Source organism: Nuphar pumila, chromosome 4 (genome assembly GCF_984573655.1).
Source record: "Nuphar pumila chromosome 4, dmNupPumi1.hap1.1, whole genome shotgun sequence".
Classification (NCBI taxonomy): domain Eukaryota; kingdom Viridiplantae; phylum Streptophyta; class Magnoliopsida; order Nymphaeales; family Nymphaeaceae; genus Nuphar; species Nuphar pumila.
Genome location: NC_143252.1, coordinates 41,344,479 through 41,367,186, shown reverse-complemented (window position 1 = coordinate 41,367,186; position 22,708 = coordinate 41,344,479). Strand labels below are relative to the sequence as shown.

The 22,708-nt window shown below is 37.2% G+C and overlaps 1 protein-coding gene across 1 annotated transcript; it reads right to left on the bottom strand.

Moving 5' to 3' along the window:
• Positions 1-9,507: 9,507 nt before the first annotated feature.
• Positions 9,508-22,641, bottom strand: LOC149840095 (beta-1,6-galactosyltransferase GALT31A-like). The gene is made up of 14 exons (XM_090004994.1): positions 22,635-22,641; positions 21,168-21,244; positions 21,041-21,094; positions 14,272-14,324; positions 13,540-13,642; positions 13,355-13,419; positions 12,938-13,149; positions 12,777-12,840; positions 12,553-12,625; positions 12,324-12,444; positions 12,149-12,236; positions 11,916-12,041; positions 11,728-11,837; positions 9,508-9,659 (listed from the first exon to the last, which is right to left on the bottom strand). The coding sequence occupies exons 1-14, from the start codon at positions 22,639-22,641 to the stop codon at positions 9,508-9,510; spliced, it is 1,305 nt and encodes a 434-aa protein (XP_089861120.1).
• Between the last annotated feature and the right edge of the window lie 67 nt (positions 22,642-22,708).

Genomic DNA, 22,708 nt, shown 5'->3' with positions numbered 1-22,708 from the left:
CAGTGAGACATTTTTGTCAAGGTCCTTGAGGAGCGTTACAGACATGTGAGGGGGATGGGTGCATTTATCATTTTATTCAAACCATCATTCTACAGTTAGGTTAGAGTTTTAGAGTTATCTTCTTAGTTGGAGGCGATGCAGACAGAACTCCAACAATTGAGAGAAGAACAAAGGATGAATAAAAAAGAATGGGAGCGAGAAAGAGCAGAAAATGAGCAAGAAAGGCAAAAAATGGAGCGAGAGAGAGAGAGAGAAACAACTAGGAAGTTCACAGAGGAGATGTAGGCCTTCATGGATGTACATAGATAGAACCTCTCATCCTGAATTCAAAATTTCTAAATTCTCTTTGTTTAATTATAATTTTGTTATCTTGCTACAATTTCTAAACTCTTTGTTTACTTGTTATGATCTAATTGTTTTGATTCTTCTGTGATGAATGTATACACTTTCAGGGTTATGTAGCATCTAAGTAAGAAACTTGACAAGTATTTGATTACAGACTGAGTTGTGTCATAATGTGGTTGAAAAAGAAGGCTTGGGTTGTGCCATAATGTGGTGTTTGATTACGGATTGAGTTTATAAGACAATCCATATCTATATTTGTTATTTATTGTGGTCAACTAGTCATAATATTAAGCAATGTTATAAATCCTTGTTACTGACTTCTCTCTACTTCTTCCTCACAAACATACAATCCTCGTACATTTCTTTTTTATTCTTCAAAAGAAAAGGACAAAAATAATCCATGTGCATATGATTGAAAAAAACTTGTTGCTTAATAATTTTCTGGCCTGCCTAGAAGAAAAAATCAAAAGATTAGAAAATGAAAAGAAATCCTTAACTGTGTAAGAGGTAATCTTTTTTGCTTTATGGTGCTAAACAAGAACTTTGTTTTGGATATTTATTGTAATCTTTTTTACTTCATGGTGCTAAACAAGAACTTTGTTTTGGATATTTATTGTTATATTTTAAAGGATTTTACATATTTTTATGTTATAATTAATGTTTTTAGTGTTGCTTGTTGCACATGATTGCAATAGTTCACAAACTCTGCTTGAATGCTAGATATTTTGTGTCATCTGCAGTCTATTCGTATTGTGTCTCTTATTGTAGTCTTTTTCAAAATCACACTGTAAAGACTAGGAATGAGGGAAGTCATGGGTGTGACAGTGAGAGTTTACACACTCTCTCTCGAACACTTATGGGAATGGGAACATTTCTTAGTATGAAACTCTTTTGTTTTAGATTTGGTACTGAAAAATATACTTTTCACTTTCCTATTTTTTTTTGAAAGAAAGTAAAATGTTGCATACAATTCTTAAATAGAGAAAGGACTAGGAAAAAGATTGCAATCTTACAAATATGTTATGAATGTACTAATGACGTGACTTTAGATGTGTATGATTTTGTGCTACCGATAAGGAAGATCATTCTAGATAGAGCGAGAACCTCTATGGTCACAATCTATTTGTCAGGAACTTTTGTTGTTGGGTCAGATTTTATGGCATCTGGTTGCTAGTTTTCAACATGATGTATTCTTGGGTCAGATGATTGCCCATCATTGTTGCCTTTCTTCTTGGTTTATTTTCATTAATTTTTCATCTAAAATAAAGTGAAAATTTTGTCTTTTCTTTCTAAATTAAGTAAACCAATTTTTTACATCCTTAGGGAATAAGTCAACTGATAAAAGGCATAGAATATGTAGTTCTCTATGAATGACTTAAAGAATCTCTATTAAATGATACACTTGTTGATTACATTGATCATTATTCTTGATTGTGATAACTTGCACTTCTTTCTGTGAGGCTTATTCTGTTAAGTATTGCACCATGGTGTAACTTGAAGGTTTATTCTCTTTTGTTCTCCTTAGCTGGTGCATGGGCTTGTTTCATTAAGACAGGTTGTTTGGTACTTGTGTGGGTGAAAATCTCTTTGGCACTTCATATTTTTCATTGATTTTTTTGAAATTTTGCAAATGTTATCAAAGGAAATGATTGCAAGACTAGGTGAAACTAATATTGTACTCCAGACAAAGGTAGATATATTTTTGACCTTTTTAATTGTGTTTTTTGCTCTTTTAGTTATTACTCTTGCTACTTGATGGTTTGGAATAATTAACTTAGATGGTTTAGTGTAAGATAACAACTGAATATTTCTTAAATTTAATACAACGATGATGCCTTGTAGCAGTGACAACCACCAAAAGGTATCTCAGTTTGTTAAAAAAAATGGATTACCTTCAAATTAGTTGAGCAAACTTTTCTTTTTTTATTTATTGTAACACTTTGGTGGTGCCTTCTTGTGGAATCTATCATCAGTATGGTTTGCAAAGAACTCTTTAGAAAACAACTTTTGAAAACATACATCAAGTCATCTTTTGAATGTAAAAAAAATTGAAAACTAAATTTTAGTTTTTTGATTGCAGGTTTATGGCTTATAATGGTGAGATCCATGTCTCGTCGTTATAGGCGAGATCGCTGTCTTGTTGTTATAGGCGAGATCATTGTCTCGCCGTTATAGGAAAGATCGTTGTCTCGTCATTGTAGCCTATAACGACGAGTAGGAATATTGTCGTTATAGCCTATAACGATGAGAATAGTACCTCATTGTTATAATAGGATTGCATATAACATCGATCCAAGTATCTCGCCATTATATCATATCTCGTCGTTAAAGATTGTCACATCTTTATTGGTGTTTCCAGTTCTGACAAGATTCTTCGCTGGTGCTGGTTCAATGTTTAACGATGAGCCAATGTTATAACTCAACAAAGGCAATTTTTTTTGACAACTTGTCTGCAAAAATTCTCATCATTATAAGCCTATAGCGGTGAGAAATAGGGCAATAGCGGCAAGATATATCATCGCTATTGACATGCATCCTTATAGTGTACCTAGGACACATGGTAGCACACTGATTTTGGTAGGTACTTTGTCAAGTATTTAACTGGGATACTGGATTAAGCCTCTTTTCGAGGAAAGGCCACTCACTTTCCTCCACTAGAGAATGGTCACGAGCATCAGATTTTTTGGCCAACAAGTTATGGCCGACCAATATATTCTAAACCAAATAAGTGGCAGGCTCACCGTGAAAGGCAGGGAGGAGTTTTAGTTCTAGATTGAATTTGGTTGGAATGAACCTGGACAAATCCAAAACATAGCAGAATATTTACAAATAACAAATTGTTAGGAATCAATTGTTAGATCATGTTAACTAAAATATGTGAACCGGAGTATGAACTAGGCATTTTTTACACTTTTTTTTGCTAATCCAACCCTAAAGATGCATTCAGCGTGGTCCATTTGTTAGGAATTGACTGTTAGATCATGTATTTTGATTTAAAAAAATGTGTTTTTTGGATGCTTAAATATTTTTAAAAAATTTGAGTCATTGATTTTCAAGCCTTAAAAGATCCTTCTTATGCATCATAATCAGATGATCCAAGAGTCTGTTTCTATAAAACCAAGCATCTAGATCACATAGATACGGTGAAATTTAAGATAAAAAAACCTATGAAAATCTCGGTTCATACTCCAATTCACATATTTCTATTTTTTCTAAAATTTTACCTTATAAATTTGAACTAGATGCTTGGTCAGACTCTTGGATCATCCGATTATGATGTATAAAAAGGATATTTTAAGGCTTAAAAATCATGACTTGGAATTTTCATAAATATTCAAGCATAAAAATTTACATTTCTTGATCTGATTATGATGATCCAACCGTTCCTAGCAAATGGACCATGCTAAATGCATATGTAGGGTTATATTTGCAAAAAAAAAAAACATAAAAAATGCATAGTTCCTACGAGCAAACATGTTTTTTTGGTAAACATATTTCAGTTTCTCTCTCTCTCTCTCTCTCTCTCTCTATCTATATATATATATATATATATATATATATAGAGAGAGAGAGAGAGAGAGAGAGAGAGTAATGTGTAGGTTTCAAACCATTTAACTCTGAAACTATCTCAAATCTCCTTTAAAATTGTACTTGCATGTGTTTAATGTTTAATCCAAAACTCTAAATATGGTTATCATTGCTTATTCACTAAGGGCCATACTTTTGATTGAATCAATTTAACAAGAATTCTTGACTTTTAGTTAATCACATTTTTGGTATAATATGACACGATGATCCTTTTGTGCAGCTAAAAACACATCTAAACATGAAAAATGTTTAAACTAATTCATATTTTCTTCTAAATAAAGCATAGAAATTACATCTAGCATTTAGATTAAGTAGAAAACACATGTAAATATATTTTTTAAAGGGGTCTATGACGGTACATTTCTCTCTCTCTCTCTCTCTCTCTCTCTCTCTATATATATATATATATATATATATATATATATATATATATATATATATATATATATAGTCACTAGAATATGAAAACTACCGTGTGAACTGCTATTTTCATGAGTTTTTTTTGTTCTTTTGTCTTAAATCTCACCGTACATATATGATCTACATGCATGGTTTTGTAAGGACATGCTCTTGAATCATCTGATTATGATGCATAAACAAGACATTTTTTATGGCTTTAAAATCAATGGCTTAGAATCTTCATAAATATTCAAGCATTCAAAAATCATATTGTTCTTAAAAAATATACAATCCAACTGTTGATTCCTAGCAAATTTACCATGTCAAACACTTATACGTAGTTGGATTTGCAAAAAAAACATGGAAAATGCCCATATTTTCGGTTCTCATATTCTAGGGCTACTAGAATATGTTAACTAGAAATATGTGAACCGGAGTATAAACCATGATTTTCATAGTCTTATTATTTTTTTTCTTAAGATTTACTATACGAATGTGATCTAGATGCTTGGTTTTATAAAAATAGACTCTTGGATCATTTGATTATGATGCATAAAAATGATCTTTTAAGACTTGAAAATCAATGGCTCACAAATTTCATAAATATTCAAGCATCCAAAAATCACATTTTTTCATTGAAAATACATGATCCAACAGTCAATTCCTAGCAAATGGACCAGGTCAAATCTACGTCACATGGGTGCGGGTGCGGCACTTTCAAAACCTTGGGTGCGGGGTGCGGCAAATATATATATATATATATATATATATATATATATATATATATATATATATATATATATATATATATATATATATATATATATATATATATAGAGAGAGAGAGAGAGAGAGAGAGAGAGAGAGGGTCCGGGGGTTCCCCCCGGTGCGGGTCAAACGTACAGGGAGGAGGCACACCTTCAATGCCACCTTGAAGAAGGTGGTGGTGAGCATCCAAGTCATGGGGCAGGTTAGCTCCGATCGACCCAAAAGAGTTGGGCAAATCTGGCCTGTCATGTCCAGTTTGAGAAACCGGGTTAGGATCCACTTTAGGTACTGGGTCCGATCTCGCTTCAAGTATTGGGTCTGGGCCCACTTCAGGTTCTGGGTCCGGATGAACTTCATAAAGAGGGTCTAGAACCGTTACACATTATGGGTTTGAATCAACAATAGTAATAGTGGGGCCATGTGAAGATCCAACCAATCATGCGTGAGAGGCCATTTAAATGCCTTAACCGTTGGTGATAGGGAGAGAGCAATAAAGGGCAGTCTCACACGTTATCAAAAAAGAGATCATTGATTGGCCCAACCTTGTTGCCAATAATATTGAGAGTATTCACATAATATTCAATAATGACTCCTCTATTTAAGGGGTTACTTTGCCTCTCATTGGCTCTCAAAAAAGGAAGTTGAGAGGGCATGATAATCTCCTGGGTAGCTCCAGCCAATGGCACCACGTTGGGAATAGCGAATCGCCCCATCCAATGATGGTGGCCCCTCGTGAACCACACCTCCTTGGCGAGGTCGAGTCTAGCTGGACCGACGATCAACGGTGGCGTTCAACCAGTAAGGTAAAACGACAAAGAAGAAGATGAAGGTGAGGGCTCCATGACAGTCATCGAGTCAAGGGCTCCATGTCGTCTCCTTCCACGCTTCCACGAGGTTTCATAGGGTAAATTTTTTTTTTAAAAAAAAATCCAAAAAATAGACCAAAATGACCCTGGGTGTGTTGACCACACCCAGGGTCGGGTTGATCGCACCCAAGGTCGGGTTGACCGCACCGGGTGCCGCACCCGCACCCGCATTGCATCGATGCGGGTGCGGCACCTGTTTGGCTGAATCCGTGTGACATAGGGTCAAATGCATTTGCTGGGTTGGATTTGCAAAAAAAGTGTCAAAAATGCCTAGTTGGCACTCTAGTTCACATATTTTCAGTTAACATATTCTAGTAACCCTATATATAAGCACCTAATGTATGAGAAATTTGTGTTTGACTGCCCTTAGGTTTCTACCATTTAAGATAGACATTAACTTTTAGGGCAAGTTTGGAAGCTAGTACTATTTTTCTGACCTTTCCAAACAAGCGAAAATGTTTCACTGAGAAACCTTTTGAAAAAAAGTACAACTTTTGTTAGGAAAGACTCCTCTAGGGGATGGAGTCTTTCCTATCAGAGTTTTTCTGAGCGCCTCCTCTCTCGTGGCCTCACCCCTCCTCTCCTCCTGCTCCTCCAGAGAATGCGAACAGAAGCAGAGAGGCGTGTTCGTACAACCCTAGGGTTTCCAATCATCATCTCCCCTCTCCTCTTTTTGTTTTCCCTTTTACTGTTTAGTGATTTTTGATCTTTTGATAATGTATTTTATGGTTTTCTCAAGATTTTTCATGATTTCTGATCTTCCGATAATTTGTATAAGGGGAAATGAGACAACTGATGAGTTCTATGTAGTGAAAAACATATTTGTTTCCTCTTTGTACTCAGTAGAAAAGAGACGGAGGATGCTTAGGAAATGATTTTTGATTCCTCCATCAAGTCAATCCTAATACTTGATCTGATTTGATTGATGCCACACTTAATATATGCAGGTATGGTTGAAATTTGCTTTCCAAGTCTGTCTATTGTTGAGTGACTTTTTCTGTGTTGGACATGAGAAGTCCATTCTGTATTAGAAATTTGCCTAAGAATTTGAAAAATACAAATGACTTATATTGACCTCTCCTCAGGTTAAGCAACTGATGTTCTGTTTTTAACATTGAACACAAAGAGCTTACTTTGATGTCTTTACTGAACTCCTGGGCTGTTGTATTATTTTATTTATTGCAAATTGAACAATTTCAAAGATTGCCATTGCAGGTAAGCAGGTTCAATGTTAGTTTGTTGCTCTTCTTATTGGTGTGTACATTCTGCAATCCCTATGTAATGAACTTCATGAATGGTCAAAAGCTATTTACATAGTTGTATTGACAGTTTCTGCAATTTTGTGCCAACGAGCCACATGGGCATCATGCCAGCAAGAAGATGAAAGTGGTGGAAGTATTTTGTTGAACTTCATATATTGTTACTTTCTCAAGACAATAAAAAAAGGGTTCAATTGTGTCTTGTACATTGTTCTATGGCATTGTGGTTCTTTTGCTTCAATTTGCCTTCATCTTTGAATTGCTTCTTTATTCATGGTTGTGTGTCAGTGGGTTTGCGTTTATGCAAGATAGGCTTCTTTAATATATCATATTCATAGTTCTGCTGTGAAAAATGGATATAGTCCTTCCTTCTATTGACTTCAATAATCAAGAAATAGCTGTTATCTAGTTGCTATATAGTCCCCCTATTATCCTACTTGATCTGATTTGACTTTTTATTGTTAGCCACAAACAAACAAGCGAAAAAATTTCTAGTTCGTTTTCAGCTCATTTTTCTCATGCTACACAAACAAGCAAAAACTTTCTTTTGGAAAACTTCTCATATCAAAAACTCTGGTAGGCAAAACTTTTCTTTCCTAGAGAGTTTTTCTGGCGTCCAAACATACCCTTAGAAAATTGCTCAAATCATCTAACTCTAGCTAACTCATGCAAATGACATATTTAACCCTTTTTTAATTATTGAATGTGACTTTTGTAGCTCTCTACTTTAGATAAAAACAACTTTGGCGGTGATCTGAGCAGTTTATTGAAAGGTTAGACGTTTATCTTAAATATTTGAAACCCGAGGTGTCTAAAAAAGTGGGCCCTAGGAGCTAACCACCGTCTTAGAGAAGGTGGACCCCAGGACACATGGCAGCACCCAGTGGGACCGAATACTGGATCTGCTTTCAAAATGCTAAAAGAGCAATGTTATGGCGGGTCGCCATACCGTGGACCACCAATCCCTTTTCGGCACTTGGGAGCTCTCTCTCTCTCTCAGCTGAGAAAAATTTCCTGTGGATGTTCTTTTTTCCTTACCCCTCGGTAAAGCAATTCTCAATTCACGACTGTCTGCTTTTCCAACTTTGATAGATGCAGTCACACCCCAAGTGGCTGTTTGCATAGCATCATAAGCCATCATAAACCTTGGATTACTTTCTGATGGAGTAACTTAGCCTATTTTTTTGTGAATGATGAAGAAGGTATCTGTCATAATTATACCAAAATTAAGAAAAATTGTTTTAGAATTTAATGAGCCAATAAGTATCCATACCAACTGCCCCATTGAAGATGACTAGAGCAGGATTAAACTAGGTCGGTCCAACCAAACCTTCTACATGAATTTGACAACCATTTTGGATATAGACTAAAAGGTGAGCTCTTTATGAATATCTGACTCAAGCTTGAATCTATCTAGTTGGATCGCTCAAGGGCAACAATAGATTTGAGTTGGTATGATTATGTCTAGGCTGAATTAGAAGCAAACCTAAAACTTTTTTGTTTTTTCCTGTTACAATTATTTGGACTTTTTCTCCTTAAAAAGTTTCATGCCATGACTGACCATCTAAAAACCTGCCATTTTGGATCCAGCTTTGTTTGAGTAAAATTCATATTTGGGCTAAATGTGGACTCATGACAATACTTTTTAGACTTCTAAATATCAAGACTCTTTCAGAAAAGGGTTATCACACTGTTATTCCACTTCTATTTTACTTTACAAAATGTCAGCATTATATATTCCAATAACCAAATGCAGAATGAATTACAGCACATCTAAATGGGCCCTAATTGGCCGACAGAATTAAGTTGGAGCAAGTCCATCAACTTCTCTCAAAAGCTTTTCAATTCTAACATAATACCAATAGTTACCTTCTGAACAAGATAAAAAGGTTCGTTTTTATTAACAAGTGAAAAAGGAAGAGGTCCACTCCCATGGTTAAATACTACATCAAGGCATTATTTGCTCAAAAGTTTGAATTTATTAAATGAAAAAAAAATACCAATTATCAATCAACTTGATATTAGAAAAATTGTTGGACACAAACAACCAACTCTAAAGGCACCAAACGAAAGTTAACACTTCAACTCCTGTCTAAAACTATTTTACAGCAATCACCACAAAAAAAGATGAATAAACAAAGGTGGTGAAAAGACTGGCAGAGAAGGATATGTGGTAACCTTGTAGAGCCTCAAGGAGGCCCAACTTTCCCAAAACTGTCACTGGTCATGGTTTTTATCTTTGAACATGCTATATATACAAAAACCAATATGTCAAATTGATTTCAGAAAATGGTGGCATTCCAAATAGCTCTTTCACCTTCACCACACCGTTCATGCACCTTTTGCATCCTCTCAACGGACTTGCAAATGCCCTTGCACCTCCAGTCAAATGAAGCAACACAAGGGTTACCAGATTTGACCTTCCATTCACAATCTACATAAATTCCACAAGATTTTCAGTTAGTTCATAGTAACTGCACGGAAAGTCATCTCATTCTTGCACTGCAGAATAGTCAACAACATAAGCAAAGATCTGATTTAACTATGTGGCAGTTTCTTGCAGAGGAACAGAGATGTCAACTGAAGGCCATTGAAACAAAATATGGGCTTGGACTATATGATCTTTAGAAAGTTCTGAATAGAAAAGATGGTTACCTCCATGGAAGGGATCTGTGAAACAGTACACTTCCTATCGAGGTACTCAGGCTTAAATATGAATTATCAAAGATACAATATTCTGAAAGACCCATTATCCACTCGATGTCAGTTAAAGAAGCTGAGAGGTAGGTAACATTTTCAGGAGACCTTGTCTCTCCTCTCCAGATGTGCCATATATGCAGCTGAAATAGACCCTTCCATTATAAAAGAGCTTCAAAGGAATATGAAATTGCACATTGACAGTCATGACATTTGCTGAGGTAAAGAACCCACTTGAGAGAGGTTTCCATATAGTTGAAAAGGGATAATTGGCAGATGCTACTTTGTCAAAGTAGCGTTACATGAATCCTTTGGAACCGCAAGTAAAGAATTTGATGAAAAGAATATTAAAGACTAGGAAGGTATCCTCCAAAAGCCAATTTGTTCACATGGCTCCTGATCTATAAAGTCATTAATAATGGACACAGTTCATGCTAGGTATATACATTTGATGAGCAGATCATGGCGATTCGGAGAGGAAGTGCCAAAGCACAAGGACAAGAATAGGATATGTAGGTAGCTTGCATACAAACACACACATAATCTGCACCCTTCTTTTGAAAAACATGCGTCATACACTATTGTCATGTTGCCATGTACCCATACCAGTATCCATGTGATGTAGCATTTTATACATACAAATTAATTTTCATGCATTTATTTGTTTTGGTTTGTTGATTTTGAAGCTGTGCATTTATAGGATACAAAATATTATAGAGGTTTTACTTAATACATGAAAGTATATTTAAAATTTGACATGTTACTAATGCCTCCATGTGATGTAGCATTTTATATATGCAAATTAATTTTCATGCATTGATTTGTTTTGGTTTGTTGATTTTGAAGCTGTGCATTTATAGGATACAAAATATTATAGAGGTTTTACTTAATACATGAAAGTATACTTAAAATTTGACATGTTACTAATGCCTCAAAAACCAGTATAATCTAGAATTGTACTGTAGTTCCATAAATGTTAAGAGACAGGACAAGATGTTTCTTTATTGACTGTGAACATATAATTAGTGGAGTAATTTACCATTCAGTTGGGAGTGCCACAGGAGTGAGACTTATTTCCTGATTCACAAGGCCATGAATCTGGAGAGGGAACATGACCCAGGCAGAGGAACCATGCCAGTAAGGAGTCGCACCATATTTACTCAATGCTCCCATTTGGATAACATAATAAAAATCTAATCCTGTAGAGAACTCATATTGGAAAAAGCAGGTAAATTGAAAGATTGATACAAGATATTGTGACATGGTGGGTATAGAGTTCAGCACAAAGAAAATACGACAAGACATTTAGAGCAAAGGTAGTGAATTAAAACTTACTCATTTCTAATTCTATCAATAAAGAGATTTAGGCCCACACACACATTGCTGAAATGGCCTAGGCAAAGACACCAAAAATGTGGTATGACAGACTAGGATTCTTTCCTCAGTGGCAACCTGGAAATTTTGAGGCTTCAATTTGATTGACTGTTTACTGTTTGCTTTCATTTTTTATTGTCCGCGCTCTCTGTTAGAAATGTTTTCACTCAGGTTCTTTTCTTTTTTACATAAAAAATGGAAAAGAAACCACTTATCAGTGAAATTAGATAAAAAACATCCCATCAAACTAAATGAATGTTCTGCATGATAAACAGAATCATTCTGACCGAAATGTAAAAGCAGAAAAGATGCTGTCAGCTACAAAGAATGAGATGATGAACTAACGCTCCCATCTTGAAAACAAAGACCAACAGACTATCCACCATTATATGAGTTAAATATAAATATTGAATTTTCAAGAGACCAATGACCTGGTGGTGTTCCACAGCAGAAGTTTTGATCATCAATTTGCTTCACATCCAGGCCAATAAACCAAGAACCAAGAGACACATCTTCGTTTGCATATTTATGCAATATGGGCCTGCAAAATGCATGCATGATATTATTGACATATTTTTAATTTCAACCATAGGATAAAAAGTGCAGCAAAGGCACTTACTGGTTGATAGATATGTATGTTGCCAAATCTTTAGAGATTGCATACAACTGTCCAGTTGCATGCCTAAAATATTTGTTTCCCTCCTGCCCAAATTTCCAGTGTTCTGGTTCATGATGCTTAACTCCCCTATGTTACATCATGTTCCTTCAATTTTAGTTCACAGAAGGAAGAATAAATGCATCTCCAATATTCAGATATATTAGCTTTTCTAAGAAGAATAAACCACATCTTACTCTTGTGAAATGACCGGTCCAGACTTCATGCAGCCTATATAAACATGTGGTTTGGACTGATGATGCATCAGGGTAGAGGCTATCATACCTGAGTCACCACAAAGAAATTTAAGTTCTTTTGTCAAAGCCAACATACTTGAAAGAAAAGAATAAAACAGGAAGGAGAAAAAACAACCTGGATTGACATGCACATCATCATCAACTTTGATGAAGAAATCAGCATCCCATTTTGCTACTGCTGTTGAAAAGTATGTTTGAGTCTTGGAAGATAGCTCATGGTAACCTTCTACATGGTTCTGCAAAAGAAATGATGACAGTATGAAGAAATAGCCATGTAGTCCAATTAATTCAGTAAAGCTCATAATTACAGTCATGGCTGTTTAATCTTTGGATGCGTCACGCACCAATCTCAAGAAATCATGGTGCTGCTCATCCTCTGCATCAATAGCAAGATCCAGAACACCCCCAGGAGTAGCACTACAGTGCAAAAAAGTTCAACAGAGTAAAAAACACAAGAAAATTAATAAAGAGGTGGAACATCAAAGTACAGAAGAAGGTAAATCAGACTGATTCATAAGTTGGTACTTTTTAAGACATCGATATGGCTTTGCTAGAACATAAGATATACCTGTGGCCAATAACAAACCGTATGACAATTCCTTTTTCTTTCTCTAGTTGTTTAAGTTTCATCCCTGTGAAAATCATATGAAGAAGAAAAGGAAATAAGGACAGGCCTTCCAAATTCATGTTGGTGCATAATAGTCAGTCTTCTATGGTGTTGATACATACCTTGTGGCATCCATGTGTTTCTGACAGAGTCCCGACGCTTCCTACCGCTAAATGCAGTGAAGATCCCCATCACAAAGAAAGCCTTTAGACGTTTTCTTGGAGTTTCAGCTCCTTTGTTTGTAACTGCAGGAGATCCATTTAGAGTGCTCAATTGTGCAGCCCTAGCTGCAGCTAATTGCATCTCCAAACTGGAAATTGTTTTATCTAAAGTCCTGAAAGTGCAAAATTGCATATGCATCAATCAACTAGCGATAAGTTCTGTTCAATGTCTAGCATATAAGATAAGGTATTGTGATAAGAGTTCAGTACGAAACAATTGGAACGGAGCTTGTTCCTTGAAACAGTAATGGCACAAGGTACTTAGCAAAGTGAATATGATGAAAGAATCAAGTTATTATGAGCAATGTGGACAATTACATGATTACATCATGTGTCTTGGAAACCTGATTAAGAATAACACCATCACGGATAGAAGTCCTCTTCTGAAACATTAGGAAATAGATACATCCGCTTGTCAAGCAATCATGCTTTCAAGGTCAAATTGTAGAAGTGAGAAGTAATATATGTGGAATGCTTCTTTTAACCTTTAAAAAGCAACTTACAATCTTATTTACACAATCAGCAACAATTTTCAGGTCCCCTTGATAATCCTTCAGAGATTCAGCCTTCTTGTGTATCTTGACCGGATCAAGAAAACTCCAAATCCTATAGGAAATAACAACCTGTGTTAACATCAAGACTGAGTTTACATTCTAAACAATTGCAATAATGGGAAATAAAGGATAAAAAACATGGGATGACAATCTCTAAATGGAAGCTCACACAAATGTAATTATCATATTGGTTATTTTCATTCTGTCACATGACCTGGTAAGTACTCCGTTTCCAAAATCTGTGACAAAGAGCCTAGTTGGATGCTTGAAAAAACAGTTGTCCTAATCAAAGGGTTTTAAGGAGCTCTCTTTATTGATATTCTTTGATCCTTGCCAGATCAGCAAAAGATCCGCACATCGGTTACTGTTAAGGAAACCACGAAGGACCACGAAGCAGACCACAAAATAAAGAGGAGCAAAGAAGAGAAGACAAAAGATTTATGTGGTTCGGCACTCAGGCCTACACCCACAGGAGAAGGAGCAAAAATTCACTAGCAAGAAAATACGGATATGAGATACAGAGCTCTCAAAAAAAAAAAAACTCTAATCCCCAATACACCCAAACTCTGAAAAGGAGGCGGCTATATATATATATGACAAAGGGCATAAAACCCTAGCTGGCACAAAAGGGAAAATTACAAAACTAGATCACCAACTTAACCAGGACTTTGCTCAAACAACCTGAATCCAGAGGTCCCTTCTTGCCCAACAGATTTCTTGTTACTGATCCGTGCCTGCAGGCAAAGCAAGCACCAGCTTGACACAACACTGCAGCATGACTTATGTGGAACCCTTATACCTGAGAGTAATACAACCTTCATAAATATGCTATGCTTTGGACCATTCACCGACTTTCATCCCAAAAGAAAAGGTTGAAACTTTAGACCTGATTGTACTACAACAGCTAGGGTTGCATCTTGAGTTGAGCTTGAAACAAGGTTTCAATCATGGATATTGATTCCTTCAACCTACAGAATATACAAAACCACATTGGGGTTTGTTTACTTGCATGATGATGACCTGTGACACATTTTCTCCATGCCCATATGTAGTTTGTATTAACTCTGTTAGCTGTATATTTATACACCCAGTTCACCAGCCAATACGCATGTTACCATACCATACATTTTGTTTCTCTCTTCAGGTCACTGCTTACTTTAACTCAAAGTCAAAAATAAAGTTAGAATATATGATTGTACCCTAATTTCATGTCTGCATTGTTCTCAGTTTTCTCTCTTGTAATTGGAAGAGTAAAAAATGAAAACAGACCATGGCCAACTCTGGATCAGAGGAATATTAGCCACATGTTCATATCATCAGATATATGGTTCCCCCGCCCGACTTTTACAGTGAAAACCTAAGTTACTAAATGAACATAGCGGAAATGCAAGACAAGTTAGACCCAAGTCTTAATCCGATACGCATAACTAGATCAATCACACCAACATGGATTTCCATTCCACAAAATGTGATAAGGGAGAAAATACATAACAATAAACTCGATACTCTAACTAAAGGCATCTCTTGGGATCACTACTGCCACCCAGACTTAAAACTCTGACTAGACTGACGTAATCCAAGAGACAATGTAGCTTAACATAACCATATATTACTGTCTTAGCATCAAAATAGAGAAACCCTTAACTTCAAACAGCTAAAGTGTCCAAAAAAATTGGCGCAATCAGCAGCGCACTTTTTTTTTAACGCGCCTAGGCGCTAAAGCCCTCGGCGGAAACCCGGGCTTTAGTGGCTAAAATGCCCGTTTTCAAATTTTTTTTTGGACTCGCGGCATTACGCCCCGCGTTCCAAGATAAACACGTTCGAAGATACGGGTTTTCTCATCAAAATATATTTGAAAAATATGTTTTGCAGTATATCGCCATTGTGAAGGGCAATTAAGCCTCCAATTCCAGCTGCTATCAAGAAACTGAATCATCTCTCTGCTCCAGCCATGCTTATAAATTTGATATTCCTTGGTTCATATTAGTTCAATCAGAAAACCAAAATCAAAACCAGAACCAAATAACCACAAGGTTGGTTCTTTAGAGTGCCATCATTCAGCAAGACAGCCAAACAGAGTTTCAGCAAATGGTTCAAACGACAGAAATAACATCTATTAGAATTCACATTGACCTCCAAATACTCGGTAAGCAAAAGCAACAAACACGCCATCATCTCATAACAGAAACAACATCTATTGAGATTCACATTAACCTCCAAATAGTCGATCAAAAAGGAAACAAACATACCACCCACTCCTATTCAAAACACTTCACCTTCAATACAAAGACAACAACCAGACAAATGGCAACAAAAAAAGGCGAAAAGAACATTACCCAACAATAGAAACAGCACCAACATACTATTTAGGGAGAGAGAGAGAGAGAGACCTATTGGGGATGAGAGCACCAAAGCAGAAGCTCGCAATGCATAAAAGAGAGAGGCGTCTGATGTTGATCCTACCAACAAAGCCCACACCACCACCACCACCTCCTCCCCTTTGATGCTTCCCTCCAAGATCCAGCCCCATCAAAAGTTAAGAAACAATAGATTCCTCCGTTCTCGGTTCCGTCCCAGCTTATTGGTTGTCGATCTTCACATTCTTGACATCAAGGAGGAACAATTCAAGGCAATGCCTTTGCGGTGTTTGGTATGAAAATGGGGCACTCCAAACGCCAACCACCATCATTTACACTATTGCGCCAGTAGCGCGCTCGAGGCTGCTCGCTTTCGAAGGATGGATGGAGGAAAAGGACGCAGCAACTTCCTCAATGACTGAAGTACACCCTCTTCGCTGAACGACCATTACTGTATAGAGATAAAAAGACCGTTTGGGGTTGGAGGGCAGTTTGTGTTTGGATACGTTGGAAAACCGAGTTCTGGAGAAAATTAATTCATTATATCTTGAATGCCTTTTCCATGGCTTTCACCACATTCATGAGTTGGTGGAATCAACATTTCCACTCCACAAATGTAGCTTTGTATCAACATCACCAAGTCCACCAGATTTCACAATCTCGATACTCGCACGCATCTTTTTTATTTTTATGAAAGTCAAGCTGGGGTTGGGCAGACCCCAACCAGTTATTATTGGGTTTTGAACCCACAACGTCCCATCAGCTGGGGTTAGGCAGACCCCTACCGGGTAACTTTTAAGCCCCATATGTCAGAGTGATTCAAACCTGGGCCTTCAGCTTGGCACAGGACCCCGCTTACCACATGGGATACCACCTCGGTGGTAAAGGTCTAGCACAATTGCTCCATCTTAGGCTTGTTAGTTCAGTTCCCATTAAAGGGAAAGGCTTTTCATGGGAATGAATGCGGATTTCTTAAAAATCCTTTAAACTCAACATTTTCATGAGAATGCTTTTACAGAAGAGGATGTATGACATGATTTACACACTAAAAATGCCAAGTAGTGAAAAAAAATGGAGCTTGTTTATTTCAGAATGGCACTTTCCTACCATGATGATTTGATGTTTGTTTAACTCATGATAAGAAGGGAAAAGAGATGCCAGCTCAGCTCATTATTTTTTTCATAAAAATTGCATGAAACAGACATACCCTTAAAAGCCTAGGGTGCCATTTGCCTTCAGGTTGAGGAGTGAAGTGCCTTTCATATAAGTCACACGATCACATCCATTGAGAAACAAGGAGCCCCTTGTAGATCCCATGTTTTCTCACAGAAATAACACTTCTCAAGGGAAGGGAGGCTTATGAAAGGTTTTCATATGAAAATTCTGTGGGACTGGTAATGACCCTTATGTTTTCTAGCTAAAGGTGCTTGCTTCAGCCACCCCAAGAAAAAAACCATTTTCATAGGAAAATGGTTGGTTCTTCCATGAAACAAATGAACCCTAAGACAAACAGGAAAAAGCTTTTCAAGTTTAAGAATTTGAAATTGGAGGACGTTTTAGTCATCTACAAAATGTCCGTGTACTTTACTCCCATAATTCAACGTGCTTCCCTTTTTTAATAATGTATGGGACCGAGCATGATGCCTCCTTCAGAAAATGATAAACTAAATAATTCTTTTTATTTTTTTGGCTAAGTTTTTTTTCCATAAGAACGGGAAAACTACCCTGGAAGGGGTGTAAACCCAGCACACCTCCACCCCAGGGGAGCCACCGGCTTCGGCTTACGCAAAGGGGATAACACCTGCAGGAATCAAACCCTGATCGAGGCCCGTTCCAACTACGCTAACCCTTATGGGCTAAGTTGGTGATTATTCAACTGTTGGAATATCCTATCTTATAGTGTTATGTCCTCGACAACCATCAGTCTCAATTTTTTTTTTAAATATAAAATTAAGCCAACCAAGATGGTGCCCTTAGGGCTAAAAACATGAGCAGTTTGTGGCTCGGCTCGTGTTTGGCTATTAAAGAGCTCATCAAACTTGTGAATCAGGCTCAGCTTGGCTTGCATGAGACTTATTTACTGGCGATAAATATATTTTATATGTATTTTGTATCATAAAGTGTAGATGGTTGAAGCCTTTGACTTGCAATTAATAACATTAGAGTTTAAAACATCTTTGTTGAAAAAAATTCTTTTGTAATTCTTTACATAAGGACTCAGAAAACACCGGTTCCCGGCCAACACAAGCAAATTTTTTATAAAACTCTAAAATGGCATTTTCCTTTGAACCAATCTTTTTTTTCTCCTTCTCGTTTGGGAAATACAAGAAAATTTCAGGGTAGCAAACATTGTTTAGAATTTCTGTTAGACTAAAACCCATAGCTATAGCTGATGATAGAACTAGAATAGATTTTTTTTTTGTTTCCTGCTTACACGTACATCTGTTAATGAGTTAGTTGAAGCTCTGAGGCTTAGAACATAATTTTTGGTATTCTTAATTTTAAAAGATATATTTTTGGTTAATGAGTCGGCTCGAGTTTGGCTTGCTTAATTAGCTCGACTTGTTTACCTCAGGCTCACCATGAGCACGGCTCAACTGATCACAAGAATGAGTCGAGCTTGAATACCCTCTGTTCAGTTTGTTTGGCTGGTTTACCAACCCTACCGACCATGTGGAAATTGATAGGATGACAATTAATAAATTGTTAAATTCAACTTCTTGAATGCAAAATCATGTGAATTTTTCTGAAACTGCATGGACATCTTTTAAGGTCCTATGGCACCTAGGTAAGCCGAATCCTTTTTTTAAACTTTTCAGACTCTTGGTTGCAAGATCATGGTTCATTTAAAAAATTGCTAAAATATGCTGAAATTTTATAAAGGGGCCGTACAGGTAGGGGTGTCATAGGGTTGGTTTACCTGGACCCCATCCAAACCAAACCTATAGGGTCCGGGTATGGTGATAAATAATAAGACCGGGGTGTAGACCCTAAGGTCTGATTAATACATGGACCTGGGTATAGTTTGTGAAATTTTATACCAGACCCAGACCTGACCCGATCGTTTTGATTAAGACCCATGATTTTTCAATGTAAAAATGATAAAAAAACATGGACTGATTCACGTGGTTCTTATCGTGTCGATGTATGGTTTTTCTTATAGTGGACCCGATTAGACCCGAGTTCAGCCTGATACCATACCCAAAAACTGGGTCCAAGTCTGATACCACCTGGGTCCGAATCAAACCCGACCCGTTAACACCCCCAACATACACGAAGTTAGATTTTCTGAGTTACATTTTCAAGACATGACGCGTTACATTACTCAGTCTTTAATATATAAGAGGACATACCATGAAGGGGACACCTGTGTGGCCAGCAGGGTTATTGAGAGGGTGCTGAGATGAAAGCACTGAATCAAACCTCGATGGTGCACAGGTGTGTCTGTAGCTTTTGCAGGTGGACCACATAAGGCGGGGTGGTTATGGGGCCTACATAGGGTTTTCCATGCTTTGTCAAGGGTTAGTGATCATCTATATATATATATATATATATATAGATAGAGAGAGAGATGGATATGTGCTAAACGAAACATGCTAAATGAGTTTTTCTGCTCTTCCATTATTTTTTTAGCAATTCTGACCCCATAAATGTGTTGGGCATGGTCTATTTACGAAGAATCCATACCTGGATCATGTGTTTTTGATGAAAAAATAATATTTGGAGCCTGAAAAAATTACAAAGATTTTGTTACTGTTGATTTTTAGAATGTTATAAAAACCCACCCATGTGTCGTAATCAAACACTTCAAGCTGATCCCTATAAAATAAAGAAAATAGATCACATTTATACGTTCAGAATTTAAAAATAAAATAAAATAAACCTAAAAAACTCATTTAGCATATTTCAATCGATAAGGATAAAGATAAACGCATGTTAACCTTACATATCCCCTTCAAGTTGGAGCATGATGATTAACGACACCTAACTTGTTTTTGAGTTAGTATGCATTTGTTATGTCCCAATGAGCATTGAAGTGGGGATGAAATGTGTTTTGATCAAGCCGCTTTGAATTTTCTCCCTTATGGCGTGGCAATCGATTTCTATGTCTGGTATGTTTGTGAAAAACTAGATTTGTAGCAATGTGAAGGGTTGCCTGGTTATCTCATGCTTGAGGATGCTCAATTCTTGGGCCTGTTAACAAATATTTCAACAATGTTAACTCAACTGGCAAGAGCCATTGACCTATATTATGCTTCAGCCGATGATCTTAATTAACATCATTGTCTGCTTCTTGGTTTTCCAAGATATGAAACTCATTCTCAACATAGTGCAATACCTTGAAGTAGATTTTTGGGTCTCTAAACATAATGCACAATTTGAATCACAATACCCTGATAATTGTAGCTGACTGATTGATGATAACAAAATACCTTTCCCAGACATGGATTTTAGATAACCACTACAAGAAAAACATGGATTAGCGACTGATGCTATCCATCGCTAATCCGTCTCTAATCCGTCGCTAAACAGTTTAGCGACGGATTAATGATGGATAGCGTCCGTCACATAATCTTGATTGCTAATTAGCGATAGAACTTATTAGTCGCTACTTCCATCGCTAATTTGTGACAGATTAGCGACAGACATGATCTGTCGCGAGTACGTCACTATTTTAAATTAGCGACAGATAATACCAACAAGAGTCTGTCGCTATTTTAAATTAGTGACGGATATTATTCGTCGCTAAATTTTAAAAAAAAAATTTAAAAAAAATTGCTCCCTATCGGGCGGTATTTCAGCAGCAATAGGCTGGACTTGTACCACACCACACATGTGTTGCACCCGAGCGGTCCAGCCCGCCATTGCGGGGTCTTTTGCACAGAACCGACATGCTCTCCGGCGCACTCTACAACGCCCTCCCTACCTGGTTCCCTGCTTTTCCGTCTCGGCCTGCCATTGCGGGGTCTTATGCACAACGCAGAAGAGTGCACCTCTGAACTGGTGCACTCTCATGCGCGCTCTCCGGTGCCCTCTCGACCTCCGACCCAGTCCGCCACTGTGGGGTGTTATGCATAACGCAGTGGTTGCACCTCTGAATCAGCGCGCTCTCCGGTGCGACCTGGTTCCCTCGCTTGCCCATCGACCTGAAACCATAACCCCCAACATAATTGTTAGGCCAGGAACGAAAAGCCACGCTCGAAAAAGAAAATGACTTACCGGACCGAAGAGGTCGGGCTGGCCTGGTCCTCCAGCGCCGGTGGGCGACTCCGACTCCTCTTCTTCCTCGTGTTCCTCTGTCACGAAGTTGTCATCGTTTGAGAAGTCATCGGTTTAAATTTCGAACGAGGAGAGAGGAAAAATTTTGCACCTTAGATGGGACAGTTTAAATCGAAAATTAGCGATGAAATTACCGAGAGAATTTTTCCGTCACTAATCCACCGCTAATTAGCGATGGAATTAGCAAGAGAAAAATTTCGTCGCTAATTAGCGACAGATTAGCTACAGAATAATTCTCTCACTAATTTCGTCGCTAATTAGCATTTTTCTTGTAATTTTTGGCGATAAAAAAATTTCGTCGCTAAGTCATCGCTCATTAGCAACGGAATTACGAGGGAGATATTTCCGTCACTAATTTTGCAAATATTTTAAATGTTAGCGACAGATAGTTTTCTTTCGCTAATCTGTCGCACATTTGCGACAGAAAAATCCATCGCAAATGTCTGTCGCTAATCCACGTTTTTCATGTAGTGAATGCAAAAGGCGTAGAGCAACATCCAAATGAGGCCTTCTTGGTTCATGCATATACTGGCTCAGTATATATACATAATATACTATATTTGGCCGAGTTATGATAAGGTATATTAATCTTAGCACTAGACGATGATAGTGAATTGGATCTTTCAAAAGTTCTCCTTCTTCTTAATTCAGTTTTCAATGCTACTCCATAGGAAACTCTAATGGCTTCTCTCAAATAATCATGATTTTTAAGAATGTCTAATATGTATTTGTATTGTGACAAGAATATGCCATTTCTTGATATTTTTACCTTAATTCTTAGGAAAAAAATTGAGCACTCCTAAATCTTTGATGCAAAACGCAATATTGAAGAGTGCTTTCAGTTGATCAATGCGTATTACATCATCCCCATCAACTATAATGTCATCTACATATACAGGGATGAAAACACATCCTTTCTTGGTGATGCATGAAAATAAGAAGAAATCAACTTTGGATTGTGTGAAGCCTATCCCTTTAAGAAAGTTAGAGAATTTGGAAAACTAGTTGCAAGATGATTGCTTGAGTCCGTAAATGGATTTATTAAGCCGACAAACACACTGCTCCTCCTGTGGCTAATCCCTGGAGGTAAGGGCATGTAAATTTTTTCATGGAGATCATCGTGCAAAAAGGCATTATTGACATCAAACTGATGAAGCACCCAGTTTTTAACCACGGCTATGGCCAAGAGGCAACAAACAATGGCAAGTTTGGCCACGGGAGCAAATGTTTCATGGTAATCAAGGCCCTCAATTTGAGTGTATCTTTTTGCTATAAGTTAGGCTTTATAACTAGAACTGTCAGATTTATGTTTGATTTTGTAAACTTACTTACAACCAATGAGTTGTTTGCTTGGAGGAAGATGAGTGATCGTCTAGATGTGATTATCTTTTAGAGCCTGAATTTTACCTGCCATAGCTACCTACCAATGTGTACATCTCATAGCCTGAACAAAGGATTGAGGTTCGTGGTTTTAAATAATA